Source organism: Panthera leo, chromosome C2 (genome assembly GCF_018350215.1).
Source record: "Panthera leo isolate Ple1 chromosome C2, P.leo_Ple1_pat1.1, whole genome shotgun sequence".
Taxonomy (NCBI): domain Eukaryota; kingdom Metazoa; phylum Chordata; class Mammalia; order Carnivora; family Felidae; genus Panthera; species Panthera leo.
In genome coordinates this window covers 2,680,321-2,703,327 of record NC_056687.1, presented here as the reverse complement: position 1 = coordinate 2,703,327, position 23,007 = coordinate 2,680,321, and the positions used below count along the sequence as shown (strand labels likewise).

The following is a 23,007-nucleotide window of genomic DNA, read 5'->3' as shown; positions in this document are numbered from 1 at the left end:
GCCCGCCGCCGCCGCCGCCGAAGCGAGCCGCCTTCTGCGCAGACGCGGCCCCGGGCTGCTCGGCGGCGGCGGCGGCGCGGGGGGAGGCTGCGGGCGGCGGGAGGCTGCGGCCGGGGATGGTCCAGCGGGCGCGATGGCCCCCGCCATGCAGCCGGCCGAGCTCCAGTTCGCCCAGCGGCTGGCGTCCCACGAGAAGGGCATCCGGGACCGCGCGGTGAAGAAGCTGCGCCGGTACATCAGCGTGAAGACGCAGAGGGAGACAGGTGGGCGCCCGGCGGTCAGCCGCGCCACATGGCGGCCGGGCAGGGGGGCCGGGGGGAGCCTGGAGAGCGGCGGGCGCGGACTCGCACTCCCGCCGCGGCCCTGTGTGCCTCCGCGCGGTGGGACCCGCTTCCTGCTGGGGCCAGCCGGGTGTGACGGTGGAGGGGCTGCAGCCCGCAGGGGCGAGGTGGTCTCGGCGAGTGGCGAAGCCGGGAGTGGACGAGTCTGTCCGACCCCGAGCCTGCCCCTTGAGTCACCAAACTGAGCCCGGTTTCTTCTGCTGTGCTCTCCGTTGATGCACGTGTTTATCTGACCCACACCCACCTGAGGTGCGGGAGTTACAGGAGACGAGAGAATCCCTACTTTGAAAGTTGCACTAGTAAATCGGGGCGGGGGCTGGATAACTAAAAGAGAGTTTTACAAGTGGAGGCAAGGAAAGGAAAATCACGGGAAGAGGGAGCTCCTCTACATAGGCTGTTCCAGGAAGGCCTCTGGGTGACGTTCAACGGATTCCAACAGGCGGGAGAGAAGAGCGAAGCTGCCCTAGGAGTGGCTGGAAGACCAGTTAAGTGAGAGAGGGGGAGGGTGTTAGGACTTAAAGTTGGAAAAGACAGCAGTGGCCAGGTCACACGGGGCCTTCTAGTTCGTTTCTTAACTGCAGTGGGGTGCTGTTGAAGGATTTCATTTACTTGAGCCAAGGTGCGGTCTGTAAACCCTCGAGAGCATGAACCACCATAGGCGGTGGAGCTTTTACGTTGTGCAGGGATGAATTTGGATTTACTGCTAATGCTAATGCATTTAGAGTCTACTTGAAAGAACGGGTACTATCTATCCCAGTACTGACTTTCTTAGTTTGTTTTGTTTGGAGGAGAAATCCCAAAAAGACTGCCCAGGGAAAAGAAAATAACAGTCTGATGGGAAGTCTGCTAGAAAGGAATGAGGACCGAATTCGTAACTTCAGTTCTGTTAGGGAGACCTCCCTGAGGGGTTTCATTCACATGGTTTCGGGCATCCCCAGTACACTGAAGGTTCCTAAGTCTAAGTCTCTAGAGCAGATCTGGCACTTGCGCCAGGGTGTCCCCTGGGCACCTCGGACTCAGAGGCCCACAGGTGACTCGTTTTCCTCCCCCTAAAACCCGTTCTCTCCTGCTTCTCGTCTGCCGCCTGTGTTCTCGTATCTTGGATGCTGTCCCCACTCTCTGCTCACTCTGGCTGGACACGTGGTGACGGCCTAGACTCCTTCCGGATCTTCGCTCCCCACCCCTCACCCATTGTGTCTTGCTTCTACCATCTTTCCCCGTCTGACATCCTCTGACCTCACTGAAGACCCCCTTCATCTCAGCCAGACCTCTGAACTTGATCACTTCCTAACCAGTCTCCTTAACTCCGTCGGCGCCGCTCTTAAACCCATCTTCCGCCAACCAGCCCAGGGCCATCTTCCTAAGGCGGTTCCGATCACGTCACCTACGTCCCTGGGTTTCCGGGTCTGCAGGTAATGGTCCGTCCTCCCTTTCTCTTCCTACCTCGGCCCCTACGTGACTGCTTCGTCCTGGATCCGCATTGTTTCTCAGCTCTCTACCTTTGCTTCTCTTGTTCACTCCTAGCATCCCGTTCAACACAGCTTCCTCCAGAGTGCCTTGCCTCCCATCTCACCCCACCCCTCCAGGATTCCAAACTATCCAGTGGGTCTCAGTGGCAACACTTAGGTCGCTTCTTCCTAACCTGTTAGTGTATCATAGTGTATCATTCTGCGCCCCCTCCCCCCCACCCGGCAGTGGAAGTTTCCAGTCTGTCTGCTTGGCTGGAAGTGGGAGCAGTGGGAGCGCGTGCAGGCATCCGCGGACTCACCTGTCTGAACACAAGAAGGGAAGAGAGGCCAGATGCAGTACATACGGGCCAAGATGGCCAGACAGAACCTGTTGCTCAAACCTTTTTGATGAGCAGGCTCAGGATCTGAGATGCTGAGGGGACACAGGGCCATGATGCCAGGGGGTTTACACCAGTGCCCCCAGGGTCCTGTCTGCTCTGCGCCCATCACACTGAGAGTGATTTGTTTCACGCTTTTGTTTGCCACCATGTCCACGCTGCGTGGAGTAAGCTGGGCCTGCATAAGAGGAGCTGCAAGGCGAATGTCGTAGGCGCGGCAAAATAGGCAAGGCCTCTGCCTCCACTATGCTCCCATCAACGTGAGATGCAAGGTGGGAAATAACTTGTCCTGACATTTGCATCTCACCGGCAGGCCCGAAGTCTGTTGCCTTTTGTCTCGGGCATAGTAAATAAAATCTCAAATGTTACTGATGCAAAGAACTGCCCGTGAGCAACATAAATAGCTTTGTGAGATTTTTTGTTTTTAAGTAATCTCTACACCCAGCATGTGGCTCAAAGTCAGGACTCCAAGATCAAGAGTAAGATGCTCTACTGACTGAGCCAGCCAGGCGCCCCCGTAGCCTTGTAATTTTGGAAACAAACTGGAAATCTTTGTAGTGCTTAAAGGAGCTAAATGTTGCTCTGGTGCTTTAACTGTTCACACAGAGCACTCACAGAATGACCACTGTCTGTGGTTTTACTCACGAGAGATCATCCGTCTGTCTTCACCAAACACAAAGCACTTACTGCGTGCTATTGTTATTCTTGGCCCCAGGGATAGGGCAGTGAACAAAAGAGACAAATCCCCCCCCCCCCAGTTTTATCGATTCTGCAACTTGATACATTTTACATCTACAGAAACTGAGATGTATCTTGAAGTCCACCTTGTGACTTTTATTTGCCCTCTTTCATTTGGTGACACATAAAATAACTGTACAACTGAGAGTTGCCGGGGTCTCAGATACAGTGATGGGGAAAGTGTCTCTTCATTCTGACACGTTTGGGGGTTCCTGGACCGAGAAGCGAGAATAAATGAGAGCTGTGGATGTGTGTGTGTATGTGGTTTTGTTTTTTTGTTTTTGCTTTTTTTTTTAACATTTATTCATTATTGAGAGACAGACACAGAGGGTGAGACAGACACAGAGTGGGAGGGGCAGGCAGGGAGGAAGACACAGAATCGGAAGCAGGCTCCAGGCTCCGAGCTGTCAAGCACAGGGCCCAACGCGGGGCTCGAGCCCACAAACCGTGAAATCATGACCTGAGCCAAAGTTGGACGCTTAATCGACTGAGCCACCCAGGCTCCCCAAGAGCTGTGGATGTTTTGACTGACCCTGGTGTGGACTCACACCCACCTCACATGGCTCCTGAGCTCATCGTGCGCTGACAGTGGCCGTCAGGCTTTCTCATTTCACAGCTTGTTGGAATTTACTCAGCCCATGTCTCACTTCATGTTCACCCCGTTTGTTGTGAAATAACTAAACCTATGTTGTTGCCAGAAACTTAAGCGACATTAAGTTAAAGAAACTCAACCCCAGGGGCGCCTGGGAGGCTCATTCGGTTAAGCCTCTGAATCTTGGTTTTGGTTCAGCTCATGATCTCATGGTTCTTGGGATCGAGCCCCACATCAGGCTCCTCACGGACCTGCTTGGAATTCTCTCTCCCTCTCTCTCTCTCTCCCCCTCTCCCTCTCCCTCTCCCTCTCTCCCTCTCTCCCTCTCTCTCTCCCCCTCTCCCCCTCTCTCTCTCCCTTTCTCTCTCTCTCTCAGTCGGTAAATAAACATTTTAAAAAGACTTAAAAACAAGTTTAAAAGAAACTGGTAGTTGGTTTTTACCGCCTAAACTCCTGGGTGAAAATGAGTGGTTTTTCTACGTGTATTGAAAATACATGTTTGCAAAGGGAAGAGAGCTCCAGTGGCCTATGGGTGGAGAACACGAGACAATCCTCACACCTGCCAACTGGGTCGTGCTTCACTCTTACGAAGCGCTTCTCATACGTGCTTTCAGTTTTGTCCCTGACCATAAGCCGTGCACGTATTGTAGGCGAGGACACAGGCCTACGGGCTCGTTGACGGTTTTCTGCTGCGGCACAGCTAGTAAGTAGCAAGCTGGGGCCTCACCGTGGGTTTGTGACCACCACACTTTTGCTGCCTCACGTAGGATGAAACACTGAGAATATGTCTTCACGTGCAGCCCCTTTCCTGCCCGCCGTCTGGGATCCACTGTCGCTCTGTTACTCTGCTGAAATCCACAGTCTTCCGTTACATAAGCCTCTCCAGAGCTTGCCGCACCTCCAACTCCTACAGGCGTGGGTTCGGCACAGTTACTTGGTCTGTCGCATCGTCACTCGGTGCTGATTTGACACACGGGTGCATTTAGAACAGTCCTCCGGAGATCAACATACACGGTGCTATTTTTAAGTGAAAAAGGCCAGAATTTGGAGTATGTAGAACATGCGATGCTTTTCGGGTTGTATACACAGCTATGCATCTGTGCATTTCTGTGCTGCATGTAAGTATTACGTCGAAGCACAGGAAAGATCTGGATGGAAAGATGTACCTCAGGCAGATAGCAGTGGTCCCTCTGGGGTCCAGGAGGTAGTGAACAAGGCACCTTTGATTGTGTAACTTCTGGTGTAATATACGAATAGGAATTTTTTGCAATAAAAGTGTGTTATTGAATGAGACTCTTTCAGTTACAACTTGACAGAATGTCCAAGCCAGACTAGTTTGAAGGGGAAAAGCCAAGCACAGCCTCATGCAGGAGCTCGACTGATAGTGCCAGAACTGTTTCCTACACAGCGGACTCTGCTCCCCTAGATCGGCTCCCTTCTCAGGCAGGCTCCCCAGCACGTGGCACGGTGGCCGAGTGCAGGTGCGGACTGTGTCCCCTTCCAGTCCGCTGGGAGAGAGCGACTCTCCTGAAGCCTGAGCAGGAGCCTCGGCGAGGAGGTCGTCTGTGCCTCGAACCAGCCCTGTGGCCAAGAGGACTCAGGCTAATTTGGAATAAGCCCAGCTTGCCGGCTCCCCTCTGTGTCTGGCGAGCCCCACCTAGACCCCTGCCTCCCCCGCTGGGCCCTGCCTGGTAGGGGGCAGCGCTGGAGGGGCAAACGGTATGGCAGAAACGGGGATACCCAGCACCAGGCCTCACACAGGAACCAGCGACGTTCAGTCTTGTTTGCTCGTAAGTTTGCCTGTGGTTATGGCTTTCTAGTCCCCTTGTGAAGAGTTTTCTACACAAAGAGAACTGAAACAGCCCATGGTAACGCTGTGGTGACCTCATACAGTGCTTGTTTCCTTGTTTTTTATTACAACTGTTTCAAACATATAAAAAGTGTACCCGTCACTCTGCTGCAGCATCTGTTAATACCCGGTTTGTGTAATCTGCCCACTTCCTCCTCCCACGAAAGCCTTGGGAAGCAATCTCAGACATCTCATTTCTTCCCCACGTACCTCAGTATGTATCTCTAAAAGATGAGGACTCTTTCTAACATGACCACAGTACCCTTATCACATCTTTCTTAAAAAAACTCCTTTATATGAAATACCTAATCTGTTGGGTTTTCCCGTCATCATCTCCATTTTTCTAGGATTCATCAGAATCCAAGCAGGACCCGGTTTGCCTGTGGTCGTTCGGTCTGCGGCGCCCATCCGTGGTTTTCCCTCTTGCAGCTTGCTTGTTGCCGGAACTGCGCCATTTGCCCCGTGGAGTCTCTCGTGTTTGGGGTTTTGCTAGCTACATGCCATGGTCTCACTTGACATACTCCTCTGTCCCCTGTATTTCCCCCCAAGCTGATATTAAATAGATTCGACATGATGTCGGTTCGTTTCGGTGAGACTATTTACCGGGGGGTGCTGTGCCCTTCTTTTGCATCACATCTTGCATTGAATGGAGAGTCGGGTCTGCGGGCCCCGAAGGACCAGCGGGCGTCACGGGCCCAGATGGGTCAGTAGGTTTGGGTGTTGCCGGCCTCATGTATCCATTCCAAGTTCCACTGTGCTTTTTCATCTGATGCTTTCCCAGCCATTGGTGATCCTTGCCCCAACCCCAAATTCATTAGTCTTAACAGGACTGAATGTAAGTACAGGTCACTTTGACAGAGTTCCTGTGGTCCTGACTGCGGCGGTCTCCGATCTGGGGGTCCGGGGGAATCAGTCACCGGCGCCATAGTTGTGCTAGCGATAGGCGCCCAGGCGTGGCTTGTGCCATAACAAGCGTGGGGGGGGGGGGGGGCAGTTGCCACATGATTTGCCCAACCCCTAAAGGAAATGTATTGTAATAAACTTCACTGTAGTTTCTGGTATATGGATTTTAAGTGAGAAACTATCACAAAGAATAAAAATGTGCCCTAATAAAATTATTGATATGAGAAAGGTCTTCAATAACTTGGAAACCAATACCTAGGTATGTAAATATCTTTAAAGGTACGAAGCTCACTCCGAATATACTAAGTAAACTTCAGTACATCAAAAAGGATTTGTTTGCCACTTTTTAATTCTCTTTTGGTACATTGAAATTACATTGATTCCAAACGTATGCGTATTGTGAGGTACTTGTGAGGTTTACCTCGTTTGTCCTACTTCGATATTCCGAAAGATTTTTCCTAGTACCTGCTAGTGAGGTATTAACACAGGCCGTTTGCAACATGCCCCAAGACTCGAGGATTGTGTTTGTTCTCCATGACACCTGGGGTCTGCCCAGGACCTAGAAGGCTATGTGTGATGTAGCTCAGTCAGAGGTATGGTACGGGGCTTGAAAATGAGTCAGAAGAAGGCTGACCAGGTTGATGTCCCTTCAAACAGGCTATCGTTGCCCAGTAAACGAAAACCATAACCAGGAGGGAAAGAGATCAGGGTTTCGCCGAGTTTGACCTCTTGGCAGGATCCTTAAAAAGGTATCCTTGCAACAATATCCCAGGGCTCTGCCGGTTTCCGTGGGGCCGGGTATACGGGACGCGAATCCTCATCTTTCGTAGGATTTGCGGTGTTATTTTGTAAGACTGATGAAAGTGTTGGTGTGCAGGATGAGATGATAAAGCTACATGGCCTGTGTGTGTTTATTTTGTACCACAAGGAAGTGTGTGCCTCAAATTTAAAAAGACATTGCGGGCGAAAGAATGAAAATGTGGTATTGCTGTCGCTGCCCGTGAGGCAGCGCGAGGTGCTGGGACAGGAAATGGGAGGATTCTGAAGTAAGACGTCTGTGCTGTTTTGTCCCCTAGGAGGTTTCAGTCAAGAAGAACTCCTAAAAATATGGAAAGGGCTCTTCTATTGCATGTGGGTGCAGGACGAACCCCTCCTACAGGTAACACACAGTTCCCTTGTCCTCTGTCTGGGTGTTGTGGCCCAGATGGATAGAAGGGGCTTGCTCGTTCCCTGCTGTGTCGGTCCCCCGTGCACAGAAACAGCTCGCAGTCACCGCCCGGGGTTCAGTTGCCCACCTCTCGTCCATCTAGAGAGGGACACGGTGCCCAAGTCACCTTTTCAAACGACAAAGAATATGGATAAAGGGAGATTGGGTATTTCGCTGTCATGCTTTCATAGGCTGGTTCCATGGTAGGTGTCACGTGACTTATTTTAGTTTCTGTTTCCTCTTCTATTATTCGTGGTCGATAAGGGCACGGCACTAGTCCGAGAGCCTGTGAGCACCGGGCTCTGGGCTCACCTCTGCCATGATTTAAGTGGGTGCCAGGACCGGGCAGCCACCTTGCCGGGGCCAGGATCTCTGTAAAGCAAGCGGTGGCCCCCCACCCGACATCCCACCCTCGAAGTCCGTGGAGACGCACAGATGTGCACGTGCTTCTGGACCCGTCTGCCAAGCACCCTGAGCCCCACCACCAAGGCGCTGTAGGGAAACGGCTTTCGGTGTCCGCAGACCTTTGTTCTGGTGTGTAACAGCTAGTGGAGGCTAAGCCTTGAGGAACGCGGTGTGAAACGCTTCGATAGATAAAACGCCACAGATTGTATTTGTCTGGATTTTAACGTGCAACTTTGCCACTTTCCCAGACCGCGTAGTAGCGGGCTTTGGTTTATTGCTTTTACTGCACTGAACATATTTTGAGTAGGACAGCAGGGCAAAATATTTGTAAGTTACATTCAAAAGTAACAGCCGACGGCTTTAGCGGAGGAAGAAAACGTGAACGAGAGCGTCATTTTCCAGTCTGGAGTTCAGTTAAAATGGGGGAGGAGGACTCGAGGCCAGGTGAAGCGCAAGGAATGCCGAGGAGGACTGTTCTTTTCTTTCGTAACTTGTGAACAGGATTCTCTCGCTGACGCTCCCCAGGGTGGGCCTCTTCTCAGAGCCAGCCCGGCCAAGTCTCCCCACAAATGAGCTTTGCTGCGTTGTAGCAGGCGCTCTGCACCTGACCCCTTGCCCTGGACAGAGCCTGGAGGGGAGCCGTTAACCTCTGCTTCACCCCCCCACCCCCGCCTCTGCAGCCTGCCTCCGAGCAAGCCCAGCACAGGACTTCCTGGTTCCACACGCACCCCTGCGGAGTGGCAGTCCCCGGGTCTACCCGTCGGCGCTCCCCTCGCCGGCTCCCGTGTTCCGGGATTGGGGGCTTAGAAAAGAATCTCACTTTAAGGTCTATATTTTTGAAGCCAGGAATTGACGGCTCGTTTGGAGCTGAAGCTAGAGATACTTTTCTAACCAGGCAGCGTGACCCTCACGGGCATGTTACGTTGTAGTCCGCTGGGATCAGAAGTTCCACGTCCGGTAAAATTCAAATCCTGACGTGACAGGAGGTCCAGACCCCAGCAGATGCGGGAGGAGAGCAGGCTGCGGTGCTGTCCCCTTCTCTGTGCTGCCGCCTAATAACCCCGCTGTCTCTCCCCGACCCCGCCTTTGCAGGAGGAGCTAGCAAACACTATTTCCCAGCTCGTCCACGTTGTTAACAACTCGGAGGCCCGTAAGTCCTGATGTTTTCATGACTTTCCAAACTTTCTTGTTCATCAGCTTTGGTAACTTGCCTAGGAAACTAGGCAATATTGTTTCTTCTCCTTCCTTCAAGTTCCAGTTTTCCAGGGGGCTTGTTGTACGTGAACCTGGGGCTTCCTTCCAGTGTGCAGATGTCAGGCGACAAACCTTCCCTGTGGGAGAGCCGTGATGAGCTTAGATGTTGATCCCAAAAGAGGGCAGATAAAAGAGGCACCTTGTGCGGTTGAATCACGGGTGACATCTCAAAAGATTTCAAAACAGTGGTTTAAGAAATGAAAATCTCCAGAGTCTCCAGATTCTGAGTTGCTTTAACACTCCCAGGGGCCACTTGTGCTTGTGCCCGTGTTCGCTATAAGCTCAGCATGCCTGGCTGTCCTCCTGGAGACCGGAGCCAGTTGAGGTCGTCATTGGTAATAAACCGTAAAATAGCCCCGCTGTACCAAGAAGAGCGGAGGGAGAGGTGAATTCTTCCTGAGACGTTCAGGCTTTGATCACTGACAAAGGAAGAAACAGACGGCAGAGTTGGTGGGTGCTGCTTGGTGCTCCTTGGAGCAGAGCCATCCACCCGGCCTTAGTGACCCCAGTGGCTGTCCAGGTCTCAGCCAGGTCCCAGCCGACTTCCGCACGTGGAATATCGTCTAGGTTTTCACTTATCAAGAAAGAATTATGCAAAAAGAAGTAAAACAAACCAAGAAAATCAACAGTTATTTTTGGGTGGAAAAGTGGTAGTTTCATGGCCCAGAAGACAAAAATAGAATGTTCTGTTAGAGCTCATCCAGCTGACACAGAACATGAAACAAAAAGCTGAGTTTCTACGCAGCTCGTCCAAGTGTTCATCAAAATTAAGGGCTTTGGATCCATTGTTAGGTGTAGGTGGGTGGGAAGGGCCCGTAGATGTGGCTCAGAGAGTTTTTTATTTTAATAGAAATATTTTTTTAATAAAAATATTTAATAGACCAAAAATATTTTAGTAAAATATTTAATAGAAGTATTGTAATAGACTTGGCCTTGTAAGTCGATAAAGACAAAGGCCACACAGAGCATTGTAGCTGAACATCAAGATAGTACCAGCCTTCCTGTCTTAGTAGGTTTTTATTCAAACACAAAGGAAATCACCGAGCGTATTTAATTATTGACCAAATAGCTGCCGAAAACCCTTGGAGAAGGTAAATGACAAGTGATGCTAGTTTGTTTCTCTGTTACTTTCTTGCTTTATGGTAACGCATGAGTGTGAACACCAAGCATTCAAAGCCTTTTGTTCACTGCAGAACACCTGTTCATTCAAACCTTCTGGCAAACGATGAATCGAGAGTGGAAGGGGATAGACCGGCTGCGCCTGGGCAAGTACTATATGGTAAGATCTGAGCACCTTACCCCGTCTGCTTCAGAAGCCCCTGAAGGGGGGATGTTGAGCGTCTTGAGAACAACGGGAAAAGGTTTATCTGTGAAGCAGAGGGGGCTCCAGGCTTAGTGTGTTGAGAGGTAACGCGATCAAGGGAGGGCGTTCGAATATGTGCTCGAAGTCGGCTCTGCTCTTTCAGCTGTTGGGGAGGAGTTTGGGATCCTTAGTTAACACTCTCTGCGGAAAAGGAAAAGGTAAATGCGGGGCGCCTGGGCGGCTCAGTCAGTTGAGCGTCCGACTCTTGATTTCCGCTCGGGTCATGATCTCACGGTTCGTGAGATCAAGCCTCGCGTCGGGCTCTGTGCTGACAGTGTGGGGACTGCTTGGATTCTGTCTCCCTCTGTCTCTCTCTCTTTCTCTCTCTCTCAAAACAAACATTGAAAAAGAAAAGGTAAATGCGGTTGTCGTGACGATATTTTCACTTCGGAGATGCAGGCTGTAGCAGTTCCATTGGGGTCTTTGCTGTGCCAACTGACCTTTCTTTTCCTTTTTTAACCAATTTGTTGTCCGTCTTTAGCTGATCCGTCTGGTCCTGAGGCAGTCCTTTGAAGTTCTGAAGCGAAATGGCTGGGAAGAAAGGTCGGTAAAGGATCTGGGAAGGCACTGGGCAGCCTCGAAACCTGCGAGGTAGCAGTGTGTTCTCAAGCCTTTCCATGAGCTCGTACGAAGTGGCTCCTCTTTGCCTCCCGTTCTCTTACCTGCTGTGAGAGGCAGAGCTCCCCACGCGTGAAGAGCTCACAGCCCGGTAGAGGCTTCTCGAGGGGCTGAGCACACACGCCGCACTTCAGACCGATTTCGGTGGCTGCTTTTCCCTCGTGGGACTGTTTCAGCCTTGCGTCGTGTTAGGCGGTGTGGCCCCGGGGGTGAACGTGACTGTGTTCTTCGGCCACGCTGCGGTTAATGGAGCCGTGTGCTTTGTGTTCTTCAGCCGAATCAAGCTATTCTTAGACGTCTTGATGAAGGAGATCTTGCACCCTGAGAGCCAGTCTCCTGATGGAGTGAAGTTCCACTTCATCGGCATTTACCTGGACGAACTGTCCAAAGTGGGAGGGAGAGAGGTAAGGAGCAGACTTCCCGCCAGCGGCAGTGACACGGCTGCTCGCCTGGTCCGGACTCTGGCTCTTCCCCACGTGGGCCTGGAGGGCGGAGGACAGGCTGCTGTCGCCACCTGTGTCCCCAGCGCCTCTCCCACCCGACTTGACAAACCCTTACCCGTGCGGGAATGTATCCTAAGCGGCCAGTGGGGCACGTGAACGAAGATCGTGCACTGAGGGCGCTCTCGGAAGGCTTCCTTGTAAAACAGTTGAAAGCCGCTTACACAGTCCAGTCATAACAGCAGGATGTGCTCGCGGTGTTGACTCTTTAAAAAGCAGGAGGGAAAAAGCCACAGACGCCGCAGTGCCAGTGGCGCGCCTCTTCCCACGCTGTTTACGCGTGAATGGACAGTGCGGGAAAGGAGACGTGTTTTTAGCCTGCAGGTGATCATCTGCATTTGGAATTACCAGGCCTTTTTTATTGTTTTAGTTTCACACTATTTTACGAGTGTTCCGCAGCGAACACGTATTCTTTTCATTAAAAGAAAGCAGGGATAGTTCCTCGGTCCGAACAGTTTCCGATGGTGTCCGAGCAGAGCCTGTCTGTAAGGGAGAGAACGCAGAGTAGCACGGGTTGATGGCGGGGAGGGGGGGGTTCTTTGATGCCCCGGTGGCTGGAAGACAGCCGTGACCCTTAGATGACCTTTAGCCTGGCCCAGAGCGTCTGGATGATTCACGCAGAGCGGATCTTGGGAGCGGCTCTCCGGGAGAGGTGTTGACCTTCATCAGCCTACGTGAAAACTGCAAATGCTTCCTCTCTCTAGGACCTATCAGGAGCAAAGGCTCTTTTTCTCCCCTCATTGTTTCCCTACTTTGTTTCTAAATTTCAGCTTTTGGCAGATCAGAATCTCAGGTTCATTGATCCATTCTGCAAAGTCGCTGCCAAGACTAAGGAGTAAGTGATTGCCGTGTTTGTTTTCTGTTTCATTTGGTGCTTCATTGTGGGTGATGGTGGTAAACTTGTGAAGTGCCATGCGAGTACCTGGGCTGGTTAAAATCCAGAGCCGGGACGGCTGAGCTCCGAATTTCTGGAAGCCGGACTCTGGAAGCTCGGAATCCTAATTGGGCTCCACTGGCTTTGCGGTGTGGTCTCAGGCCTCCAGGAGCCCCGCCCTCCCTCGGCCACAGCCCTGCCTGCTTTCAGCACAAGCCCCACCCCCGGCCTTGCACAGCCACAGCCGCACCTGGCCGGCTCTGGAGCGCGGCAGCCGGTGGGTGACGGCAGTGGGTGACACCAGGTGCCCGGTGGCTTCTCCCCGCCACACCCCTCCCGGGCCAGGGCCAGGCCCTCTGTTGTAACCAGCTTCTCGTCCCTCTTCTTACACACCCTCAGCCAGACATTGGTGCAGACTATAGCTAGGGGTGTTCTTGAAGTCATCGTGGACCAGTCTCCTCTTGGACCTGAAGAGACCCTCGAGGAACAGAAGCCTCAGGCGGGCGAGGGTGAGCCCTCTGAAGAAGAAACGCCTGAAAACGAGGTGGTGTGGAGACAAACCGTCAGTAGAAAGAAGACCGGTAAGAATTTCCTGCGGCAGTCTTTTTTTTACACAAAGTTCTCATCGGATGAGCACTTTTTGATATATGTGCTGGAATCTTGCTGACTACGACCTGGAGGTCAGCGCAGGTGGCTCGGCCGTGGGCTCCCCCAGAGAAAGGGCGCAGAGCTGCGTGGAAGGCCCACACCTGCCCAGGGGCCCTGGGTGGCGGGCACGTGCCTTCTCCCGGGACCACGACTCCCTCGAAGGTTTTACATTGTTTTGCTCTTCCTTTGGTTTTTATTTGTTGTTATTGTTTTGGGTTTTTGGATGTCTAAAACATCCTAATGTTGACTTGTATCTGCAAGGGGGTCCTCAGCAGTCACATTGCAAACACACGCTTGTTTCTGTAGCTCTGCTGCCTGGTCTCCCAGGTCCCTCCAGGGCTCCTTCGCTTTGGGTGGATAACACTCGCTGTGGGCGGGCACCGTGCGGACACCGTGCGGACTGCTCCTGCGTCTGTAGCGGCTGCACGTGGAGCCTGCGTCCCAAGTTGCAGCCCATCCAATCTGGCGGTGGTTCACGGCGTCTCGGCGCGGCACTGAAATGTCATTTAGCCCTTAAAAAGCAAAGATTTCAAAAAGTAATGGGATTTAATCTACACATTTTTTAATAACAGAACACCAAACTCTCTCTGTGCAAGGAGCCAAGTGTGTTTTTAACATTGTGCCTTTAAAAATCTGGAAAGAGGGACGCCTGGATGGCTCAGTCAGTTAGGCGTCCAACTCATGATTTCGGCTCAGGTCACGATCTCACGGTTCGTGGGTTCAAGCCCACATCGGGCTCCACACTCAGTGAAGAACCTGCTTGGGATTCTCTCTCTCCCTCTCTCTTGGCCCGTCCCCTGCTCGTGCTCTCTTGCTCTCTGTCTCAAAATAAATACATGAGCTTTAAAAAAATAAAAATAAATCCGGAAAGATACCAAAATGTCAATTGTTGGTCGTGCGTGGCAGTTATGGGTGACTTCTGTTTTCTTTGTACTTTTGTCTGTTGTAAGTTTTCCACAGTGACCATACATTAGTTTTTAACCAGAAAAATCATTATCTTAAAAAGGGAGAAAAAGTCTCATCTTAAATTCCACGTAGGTGACAGAATTAATCAGATGACCTTGAGCAAGTGTCGTGTGGTCACGGGACCTGTCTCTGGCTCACCCCTGCGCACCAGGTTTCTGTCTGAACCAGAGACGCTCTCCCACGCTCCTCTGTCGTGCTTGTTAGCAAGCACAAGGTCCTGCTCTCTTCTCCAGGCTGTGCCCTGAGGCCACACCACTAACGAACTCACAGGATTTGAAAAATTGTGAGTCTTTATCTACTTCTTCATGGGCCTCAGCACTCCTTGAATTATCCTTTGACTGCTACAAGTCGCATCGGTATTAATTTGTCTCCTGCAGCAGCTCCGTGAGAAGTTAGTGTGATAACGGTGTAGATTTTTGCCACGACCGCAGGTCGACCCCTTGGCCTTGGGCCGGGGGCGCGGAGGGCGGCAGCTGATGTGTCTGTGATGTGATTAAAAGGCAGAATGTGTGATGTGTGCTTTCTCCCAGAGTTCCTCTAACGAGACTCTTCGGGGAGATCATAAGTGTATTTGCAGGGGCTTCTCTGCAAGGAGACGCTGAGTGAGGCAGTGGCTCCTCCGGAAGAAGTCGTTGCCTTGTGTTTGCAGCTACGTCTTGGGTGTGTTTTGACAGCACTGAGCCAGCAGCGCTCCGGGATGGACGGCGTCCGCGACGACGGGGCGAGAGGCGGCGGGCGCCTGGAGGACGCCGGGCCCCTGCTCCAGGTCGGTACGACGTAGGTTTGCCGTGGAGCGGCCCGGCCGGCTGGGAATTAGGGTCAGAGCTCATTATCCACGAGGCCTGCCTGTTAAGTCGTCTTTAATCCCTTCACCCGCCGAAGTCACCTTCCTTACACGAGCTTATTGGAGACAAAGAAACGTAAACGTGACAGAATTTTGAAAGATGTCAGTCTTCGCTTTGGCTTGAACCGTTGGGATCTGTTCCATTCGTACCGACAAGGCCAGCTCGGTGCTTCTCCCATAAGGAAAGGTTCCCGTGTCACCGAGTGTGAGTTGGACACCGAGGCTGAATTTGCGAAGAAGCACACACCCAGGCAAACTTTATGTGGTGTGCTTTCCCACAGGTCTTGTTGTTGCTGTTGTTGTTGTTTAAATAAACAAATAAATAAAGCAGATAAAGAATCGTTTCCCCAAGAACAAACAGCACATTTTTCAAAGATACTGCTTAACCATCTGGTCACCAAACCTTAGCACTCGTTTGTGTTTGATAAGACCGTCTTGTTGCTGGATGCTTCTGGAATCCACGCTGCTGCTTTCTCTTAGCAGTGGGAATGACTTTCTAAGTCAGCGGTCTGGCTGCGGGTTTACGTCTCATTTACGTCTCGTTGTTCTCACGCAGTTCGACTACAAGGCTGTTGCTGACCGACTCCTGGAAATCACCAACAGGAAGAACACCCCTCCCTTCAACAGGAAGCGTCTCTCCAAACTCATCAAGAAGTGAGTGACTGGCGGGCGCTCCGCTGACGTCCGCCCGGCCTTCCTCGCTTGTAGCCAGAGCAGCACTGCACGCACGTGGCTGCCCCCCCCCCCCCCACCTCTGCAGCGGATGCTTCACGTGCCCGTAGCTCCCCTCCCGGGCCGCGTCCTGAGGGCATGAAGTATGCTGCTTAGGTGTTCTCGAGGTGGGCAGGGGTTTCGAGAACCCACTCCCTCACCCCCACCGCAGCCGGGCCAGATGTGGTAGTGGGTGTCACTGTGGCCATCCCGGCGGTTTGGCACAGAGCACCGTGGTTGGCGGCAGGGGGCACCCGAAGTTAACTGTCCTCTGTGGAGCAGGCGCCCTTCGGGGCACTTGACATGCATCATGTCATGTTCGGAGAGGCCCCGTAAGACCTGTCACTCCTGACCTCACAGATGGGCCGGCCGGGGCACAGGGCAGGTAACCGGCTGGCCCGAGGCCGCAGCCACCAGGTGGCAGGGCTGGACTCAGACCTGCTGTCCGCGCCCCCCTCCCCGGTGCTCTGCCGCCGGAGTCCTTGCCTCCCGCCAGCACGCGGCCCCTCACCCTTTTGTCCTGACACCAGCACCGGGTGGAGCGTTTTCTCCTCTGGGCGAACAGAGAAGAGAAGGGGCAGCTTCAACCTGAAGAAGGAAGTTTTCATCTCTTCAGTTTATGTGAATGAACCAAGATAGAATCTCTGGATCACCACATCCTGGAGGATGTTGGCCTTGAGGGCGATTCGTCCTCCACTTTGGGCCTTTGCCTCAAGCCTCCCCTTCTAGAGGGAGAAGGAAGTGAACTTAACACACGTCCAAATAGCACATCTTAAAAGTTATGTGCAGGTGTTTGCAGAGCACGGAAAGAAGGGGGTTTCTCAGAACTTCTCTTGATTTCTCTTTCAGATTTCGGGATCTCTCCGAAGGTGAGAATGTCTGAGGATTACCCCTGACGACGTTACGTGAGCAGGGCCCCACTGAGACGCTCACGCCAGATACCGAAACACGGGCTTGAGTGACACTGACTGGGAACACAAGACATAGCAGCCTTTTCCTGTGAAAGGCGTCAGCTCGGCAGGGCCCTTGTGAGAGCCACGGTGCCGGGCCTCTTCCAGCCGGCCCGCTTTCCCGTCCCGGGGACCCAGCGGATCCAGACCTGAGGCCGGAGGGAGGGGGGCATCGTTGTCTTAGCGGGAAGGATTTCTGGTGGTCGAGGAAGGTGCCAGTTTGATTCCTTAGGAAGAAGAGAAGTTAAGCTCTCGGGGCCCCTTTCCTTTGTTGTGGTCAGTTGAGCCCCTGGAGCAAAGCTGTTGTCCACAGGGACACGAGTGAGTTGGTGGCTCCCCCAGCCCCCCGTGCGCCTGGGCACTTAGAATGGGGGCAGCTGCCCAACCCCGGTTGCGGTGCAGAGACGGGCAGGCCCCACAGTGTCACCCGTCGTGTGCGGTCCCCATCGGTAGCTGGCAGGCTTGGGCTGGGGAGGCGGTGAGGAGCCCAGATGAGCACACAGGACTCAGGTGGGGAATCTTCCCGTGTCAGGTGGGGACAGAGTCTGCCAGTCTGTAAGCTGACCAGAGTGGCTTTGGTGTCCAGCAGGCAGCCTATCCCGGCTCAGTTTTGCTGAGGACATTTCTGCTGAGGGAGATGACCGAACGCTCAACAGAGGAAAGCACAAGAAAAAAGGAAATAAACTTTTAGAGAAAAGCGACCCGGAGGAAGAAGGAGGTGAGCTGCACAGCTTGCCGTGGATGCGGGATGGGGTGGAGGATGCGGGCAGCCCACGGGGAGCGGCGTGCGCCCCTGCAGCCCTGGCAGGCTGGGCCGGGTCTCCCTAGGTCCTTCCAGAGCCGAGCGTCAGCTTTGAATGTGTGTTGTTTTCTGCGGAACCGCTACAGCCTCCTAAGCTACAAGCGTTCATTTCCTCCTCGGGCCCCTTCAGGGTGGTGGCAAGGAGGTGGAGAACCAGATAGACCCCGCCCTCGGGAGCCTGTGTTCTGTTTCCGCCCCGGGCCCGTGGGGAGTGCCGTAGGGCCTGAAAACCGTGGTGATGGCCGTCCCATCCCTGTGGGAACAGGCCTTAGGAGGGTTTGTGGTCCCAGCTGGGACAGGGAATGGCGCCCACGACAACGCTTGCGGGGTGTGGGGGACACGGAGGGCCAGGGCCCTTCTGGGGGTGGGACACGGGGAAGCCGTCTCCCCGCCGTGGGCACCTGTGTATTGGCGTGTGTGTCCCTAGGAAACAAGTCCTTCCTTGCTGAAGAAGAGGAGAGCGAAAGCAGTGTTCAGAAGAGAAAAGGGAAAAAGAGGAGGAAGGTCCATCTCCAACCAGAGCATTTAGGGTCGGGGGCTCCGGCCCTGCCCCCAGAACAGAACGGGGGCGGGGAGCCGGAGGGAAGTCCGGGAAGAGCCCAGAAGATGCCTGCGGCTGAGCCGGGGGCACCAGCTGCCCCTCGCCCCCAGGAGCACAGCGTTTCGGGGCCCGCCCCAGCGCAGGGTAAGAGGAAACGACCGAGGAAGAGAAGCCTGAGGGTCCAGGCCGAGAGCTCGGAGTCCACACCACCACTGCCCCGGGGGGACGAGGCCCGGGGACCGTCCCCTCCGGCACCCCCTGCCAGCGGAGCCCCGGTGCACAAGAGGCAGAGGACGCCCGGAGCCCTCCCGATCGACGGCAGCGGCCCCCCCGCGCTGGCCTGGCCCCCAGCCCAGCAGCAGGGCCGGCCGGCCGGCCTGCCCCCGGGCAGGAGACCGAAGAAACGGCAGGGGGAGCCCAGCGGCCTTGACCTCTGCGCCCCGCCTCATCAGAAGGCCACCATCTTGGAGAAGAGAAAGAAGGTGAAAGAGGCGTGTGACTCAGAGCGCCGCGGAGGGTCGGAGGCCGAAGCCGGGCTCGTCCGGGCTCTGGTAAGGCCGCCGTCGCGGGGCAGGCGGGGGGCACGTCCAGCCTCGAGGAGATCGAGACTCTCGGTGGCCCTCCCCGTCCCCCGTGAGGCTTCCCCGAGGCTGCGGGAGGGTGGGGCCGTGGGGGGCGCCGCCGTCCCGCAGCGTAAGTGCGCAGACCGAGTCGCCGTCAGGCGCTGGCCTCGGCTCATCAGCAGCTCCCGGCCGGTCCTCAGGCCCTTTCGGCAGAAGACGGGGCCCGGGATTTTCTTCTCTTGTGCTCTCTAACGAAGAGGCCGCCTCTGCTTATACGTCTGAGCCAGCGTAAGCGAGCGGTCAAGCTCTGGGAGGCATCTGTACCCGTGACGGCACAGTGCCGCTGGGACACCAGCCACGCCAGTCACGTGGGGGCCGCAGTATTTACTCCCCGCCCTTCCAGGACAGGCCTGCTCACCGCGTCCCGCTCTGGCACTTGCCGGCGCTGCCGTGCGCGGTTAGCTCGCCGAGGCCTTGCTCAGCGGGAACTTGAGTGGGCCGGGCTATGTGCTGATCCCAGAACGACGGCGTCTCCGAGCGGTTAGCTCAGCTTGTGGTCAGAGCGAGTCTTCGCCGGGGAAGCCCTCGGAACTCTCCAGCGGGCTCCGGGAAAGCCTGTTCTCACCTTTGACCTTTCCCTGACCAGCTCTGTCGCCTGTACCGTCGCCCCTTGGCCCTTCACACGTTCACTTGCCGCTCTTTCCTTGCCGAGAACATCAGGGAAATCTGTCTCGTTCCTCCGGCCCTTGGCAGCCTCTCTCGGGATTAGAACTACCGCGAAGTAAGCCCCGGGGTCACGGGGAGGTTTTCCTCCCAAACGAGGCCCTGTGTCTCCGCCAGTGGGGCTGAAGGTCCACAAGAGAGGCCCCCCGGGTCTGCCCCTCGCCGGCAGCGCTGTGGGCTCTGCGAGGGCAGGCAGCCCGCTCCCCAGCTAGGAACACCAAGACCTGGTGGAAGCTAGCAACGCGACGTCCGCTACGTTGGGCTTCCCGGACCCCGGGGACCCCAGAGCTGGAGCGGGGTCCTTGCCGTGGGTGCTGGTCAGCTGTTAGACACCCAGTGAATGTTCCTTATCTGCCCGTAAGGGACCCGCAGGGCCTCACTAGATGTCACCCTTGCCCTTTCTTACCGAACTTTCAGTGGAGGACGATGTCTCGGATCAGAAATGAGAAAATGGGGGCGCCTGGGTGGGTCTGTCAGTTGAGCGTCAGACTCTTGGTTTCGGCTCAGGTTGTGATCTCGTGGTTCGTGAGTTCAAGCCCCTCGTTGGGCTCTGCGCTGATAGGGTGGAGCCTGCTTGGGACTCTCTCTCCCTCTGCCCCTTGCGTCTGCCTGCTCTCTCTGTCTCTCAAAATGAGTAAACTTTAAAAAAGAAAAAAGAAAACGAATTACTTAACAGGTGGCCTTTGAAAGGCAGAAATCCTCAGAACAGGGGACCTAAGTTTAAAGATACACAAAGGCGGGTCTTGTGGGTGGGAGGATAGGCACCCTCTGGCCCGGTGGGCACGGTGCCACGAGAGCGAAGCCGTCGTGTGCGCGTGACTGCGCCCTGCCACGTGAAGAGGTGCCGTCAACCTCGTCTGGGAAGCGGCGGGCGTGGGGTGTCTGAGCTGCAGACGCTGCATCCTGGGGGCCCCGCCTGGCTGCGTGCGCACCCCTTCCCCCGTCCCGCTTCACCTCCTTGTGCTTGGGTGTGACCCCTCCTCTCCCCCCCTCCCCTCTCCTCCCCTCCCCTCTCCTCCCCTCCCCTCTCCTCTCCTCCCCTCCCCTCTCTTCCCCTCCCCTCCCCTCCCCTCCCTTCTCCTCTCCTCTCCTCTCGCCCTTCCCTCACGTAGGGCGGTGAGGGGGCTCTCAGCCCCTCAAAGAAGCAGCAGCTGAGGACGGAGAATGACTTCGTGAGGTTCGACACCCCCTTCTTACCGAAGCCCCTGTTCTTCAGAAAAGCCAAGAGCAGCAGTGCCTCTGCCGTCTCTGTGCGCCCTGCCGGGCAGGTCCGTGAGCTCTGCCCAGCGCCCTGGGCCCCCCTGCCCCCACCTCCGCCCTCCCCACAGCCACACAGCCCCTTCCTGCCTAAAGGCCACGCCTGGGGCCCTGTGCGCCGGGACTCTGCTTCTGCCCACGGCATGGCACTTGGGGGCCTGTTCAGGGAGCCCGGGTCTGCTGGGCAGAGGGCCCGAGCCGTCCTGGGGCTTGTCTCCTGGTGACCTGGGAGGGACTGAGGGATTGGTCAGGGCACCTGCAGGTGAGGTGGGTGGTGCCTCACCTTAGAATTCATGAAACGGGCCTAGAGGACGGGGAGGACCGGGACAAGGGCCCTCGCCCAGGACTCGGGGCTGGTCAGGTGCGGGGAGGAGCAGGCACTGTCCCCGTCACAGTGGCGGGAGAGGGCGGCGGCTGTCGTGGAGCACAGGGTCAGCTCTGCCAGCTGCCCCTGAGTGCTGCGGATCAAGGGACAGGCCGGCGCACAGGCTCGCCGGGGAGTAGCTGCTGTGTAAATAGCCTTGGACCCGTGACTGCCATGTTAACTAGTCCCAGGTAGGGCGTCGTAGGGACACTCGCCTGAGGGCCTGAGACTTGGCGCACAGAGGACTAGTTCCTCCGGTAAAGCGTTTACGGTGCAGAGTGGAATCGTGGGATCCACGCAGCAAAGGCAGGTGCTTCATCATGCAGAGTGGTCCACGTCCAGGAGTTTCCCAAATGAGAAACGACTTAGTTAACTGATGAATTGCTGGGACACCGAGATGAGTCTGGGAGGCTCTGGGAGGCGCGTCCTGCCCCCTGAGCAAGAGCCCGTCCCGGTGCGTGGTCCCGTCCCACGTACACGCTAAAACTAAAACTCAGTGGGTGGGGTCCTCACGGCCTTGAAGTGCGAGCTGCTTGCCGTCGCTTAGAAGCTGTTAGACACCACCGTGCTCAGCTTCCCTCCCCAAGGACGTAGCACGAGGCCGCTATGTGGCCAGAGATGCCAGGTCCGGGGCCTCCACCGCCACCGACTTACTCCCCTTTGTTCTCCCTTTGCAGCGAGACAAGACGCCCTCAAGCTCCAAGAAGGTCACCTTCGGGCTGAACAGAAACACGACTGCGGGTGAGTGTGGGGCGCGTCTCCCGCGGGGCACCTGCAGGTCCTGCTGTCCAGAGTTGCAAGGGTCGTGGGGACTCGGGGCCTCTGGAAGGAGGCTGTGTCCCCGGACCTGCCCACCCAGACGCTTCAGAGCCTGGGGGCATCTGACGGCCCCCCAGCCATAGCTGCCTCTGCTGACACGTGGAGTCACCTGCCCACGAGGAGACAGGAAAAGAGAGACAGTCTCGTCTCATTGCTTTTGGTGTTGGTGCCGCTCACTGCTTTGGTTCGGTTCAACGGAAACCACACGTTCTGAAAGTACACGATGAGTTTAAGACCTGACTCTTCGTAGGGACCACAAGTAGTCGTGTGCGCGTGCAGGGTGGGGAGGGACCGTCAGGGAGGCCTTGTCCCGGGAGCTGGAGACGGCCGGAGTGGCAGGTCACCTGCAGAGAAAGGCTCCTCCTGCATCCGCTCGAGCCTCGGGTCCGTCTGCCTTCCGCCGCCACCGGGCCCCCAGAGTCCCTCTCAGAACCCGCCCCCCCCCCCCCCCAGCGCTGTCCTCGGCACTTGTTCACGCGCTCCCGTGAGGCATCCTCGATAGGGACTCCCGTTCCCTCAAAAAGCTCCCGGCCCGCTGGCTGCAGGGCCTCGTGACGGAGCGAGCGGCCCAGCCCGCGCGAGGCCACCGGCGGTGTGAAGCGGCGAGAGCACCGACGGGGGACGCTGCTCGGGCGGGCGGGAGGGACGGAGAGATGCGGGTCCTGGTGACGCGTGGCCTTGCTTTCACCCGCCACAGAATTCAAGAAGACAGACAAGAGTATCCTGGTCAGCCCCACGGGCCCCTCCCGAGTGGCCTTCAACCCTGAGCAGAGGCCCCTCCACGGCGTGCTAAAGACCGCCACCGGCTCACCCACCGGCGCCCCCCTGGGGACCAAGAAGCCGCTGAGCGCCACGCCAAAGAGAAGGCCCACGGCTATGGACTTTTTCTAGGGCAGCAGCAGAGTCCTTTTAGAGACTGTTTTTGTACAGATATTCTATAAATTATAACTTTGAAAAGGTGGGCGGTTTTTATTGTTTTATAAATCACCGTAAATCGTACAAACGAGGTCTGAGCAGAGCCGCTAGCCCTCCACCCCTCTGCGGGCATCTTGGTGATGGTTTTGCCACAAACGCTGTTGGTGCGTGAGCCCTCCGGGGTCTCACGTTCGCGGCTGACTTCTCTGACCCCCACCGGTGCGGGAGCTGAGCTGTGTGACCGTCACTCCCCCTGCTGCAGGCCCCGGGGGAGCCTGGAGGGGACGTCCTGGCCAGCCGACTGTTTGGAGCTTGGGTGCTCAGCGCTGCGTCTGCCGTGCTGGGCTGGTTTCCAGTGGCTTTCCACCTTTCCCCTGGCCTTGCGGGCATTTGGCAGGTTGTGTTGGGCTCGAA

At 55.6% G+C, this 23,007-nt stretch overlaps 1 protein-coding gene across 5 annotated transcripts; it reads left to right on the top strand.

Moving 5' to 3' along the window:
* The first annotated feature begins 24 nt into the window (after positions 1–24).
* On the top strand, positions 25–22,635 carry RRP1B (ribosomal RNA processing 1B). 5 transcript variants are annotated; one of them, XM_042955237.1, is made up of 16 exons: positions 29–263; positions 7,346–7,428; positions 8,974–9,031; positions 10,329–10,414; positions 10,980–11,041; positions 11,391–11,520; positions 12,387–12,451; positions 12,890–13,071; positions 14,779–14,870; positions 15,505–15,602; positions 16,509–16,528; positions 17,196–17,327; positions 17,839–18,503; positions 20,351–20,506; positions 21,537–21,600; positions 22,376–22,635. In XM_042955237.1, the coding sequence occupies exons 1-16, from the start codon at positions 134–136 to the stop codon at positions 22,567–22,569; spliced, it is 2,217 nt and encodes a 738-aa protein (XP_042811171.1). In that variant the 5' UTR covers positions 29–133; the 3' UTR covers positions 22,570–22,635. The 5 variants fall into 5 exon arrangements, with proteins under 5 accessions (XP_042811174.1, XP_042811171.1, XP_042811173.1 ...); XM_042955239.1 differs by having other exon boundaries at positions 30–263; positions 17,199–17,327; XM_042955240.1 differs by lacking the exons at positions 21,537–21,600; positions 22,376–22,635 and adding an exon at positions 19,162–19,296 and having other exon boundaries at positions 25–263; positions 20,351–20,440.
* The last annotated feature ends 372 nt before the right edge of the window (positions 22,636–23,007 follow it).

What these genes read in the sequence shown, in the direction of transcription:
- RRP1B (XM_042955237.1), top strand. Translation starts at nt 134, where the DNA reads ATGGCCCCCGCCATGCAGCCGGCCGAGCTCCAGTTCGCCCAGCGGCTG. An exon ending in GCCTGGGCAAGTACTATATG is followed by an intron (nt 10,415 to 10,979) that starts GTAAGATCTGAG and finishes GTCCGTCTTTAG; the next exon opens with CTGATCCGTCTGGTCCTGAG. An exon ending in CCGGGCTCGTCCGGGCTCTG is followed by an intron (nt 18,504 to 20,350) that starts GTAAGGCCGCCG and finishes TCCCTCACGTAG; the next exon opens with GGCGGTGAGGGGGCTCTCAG.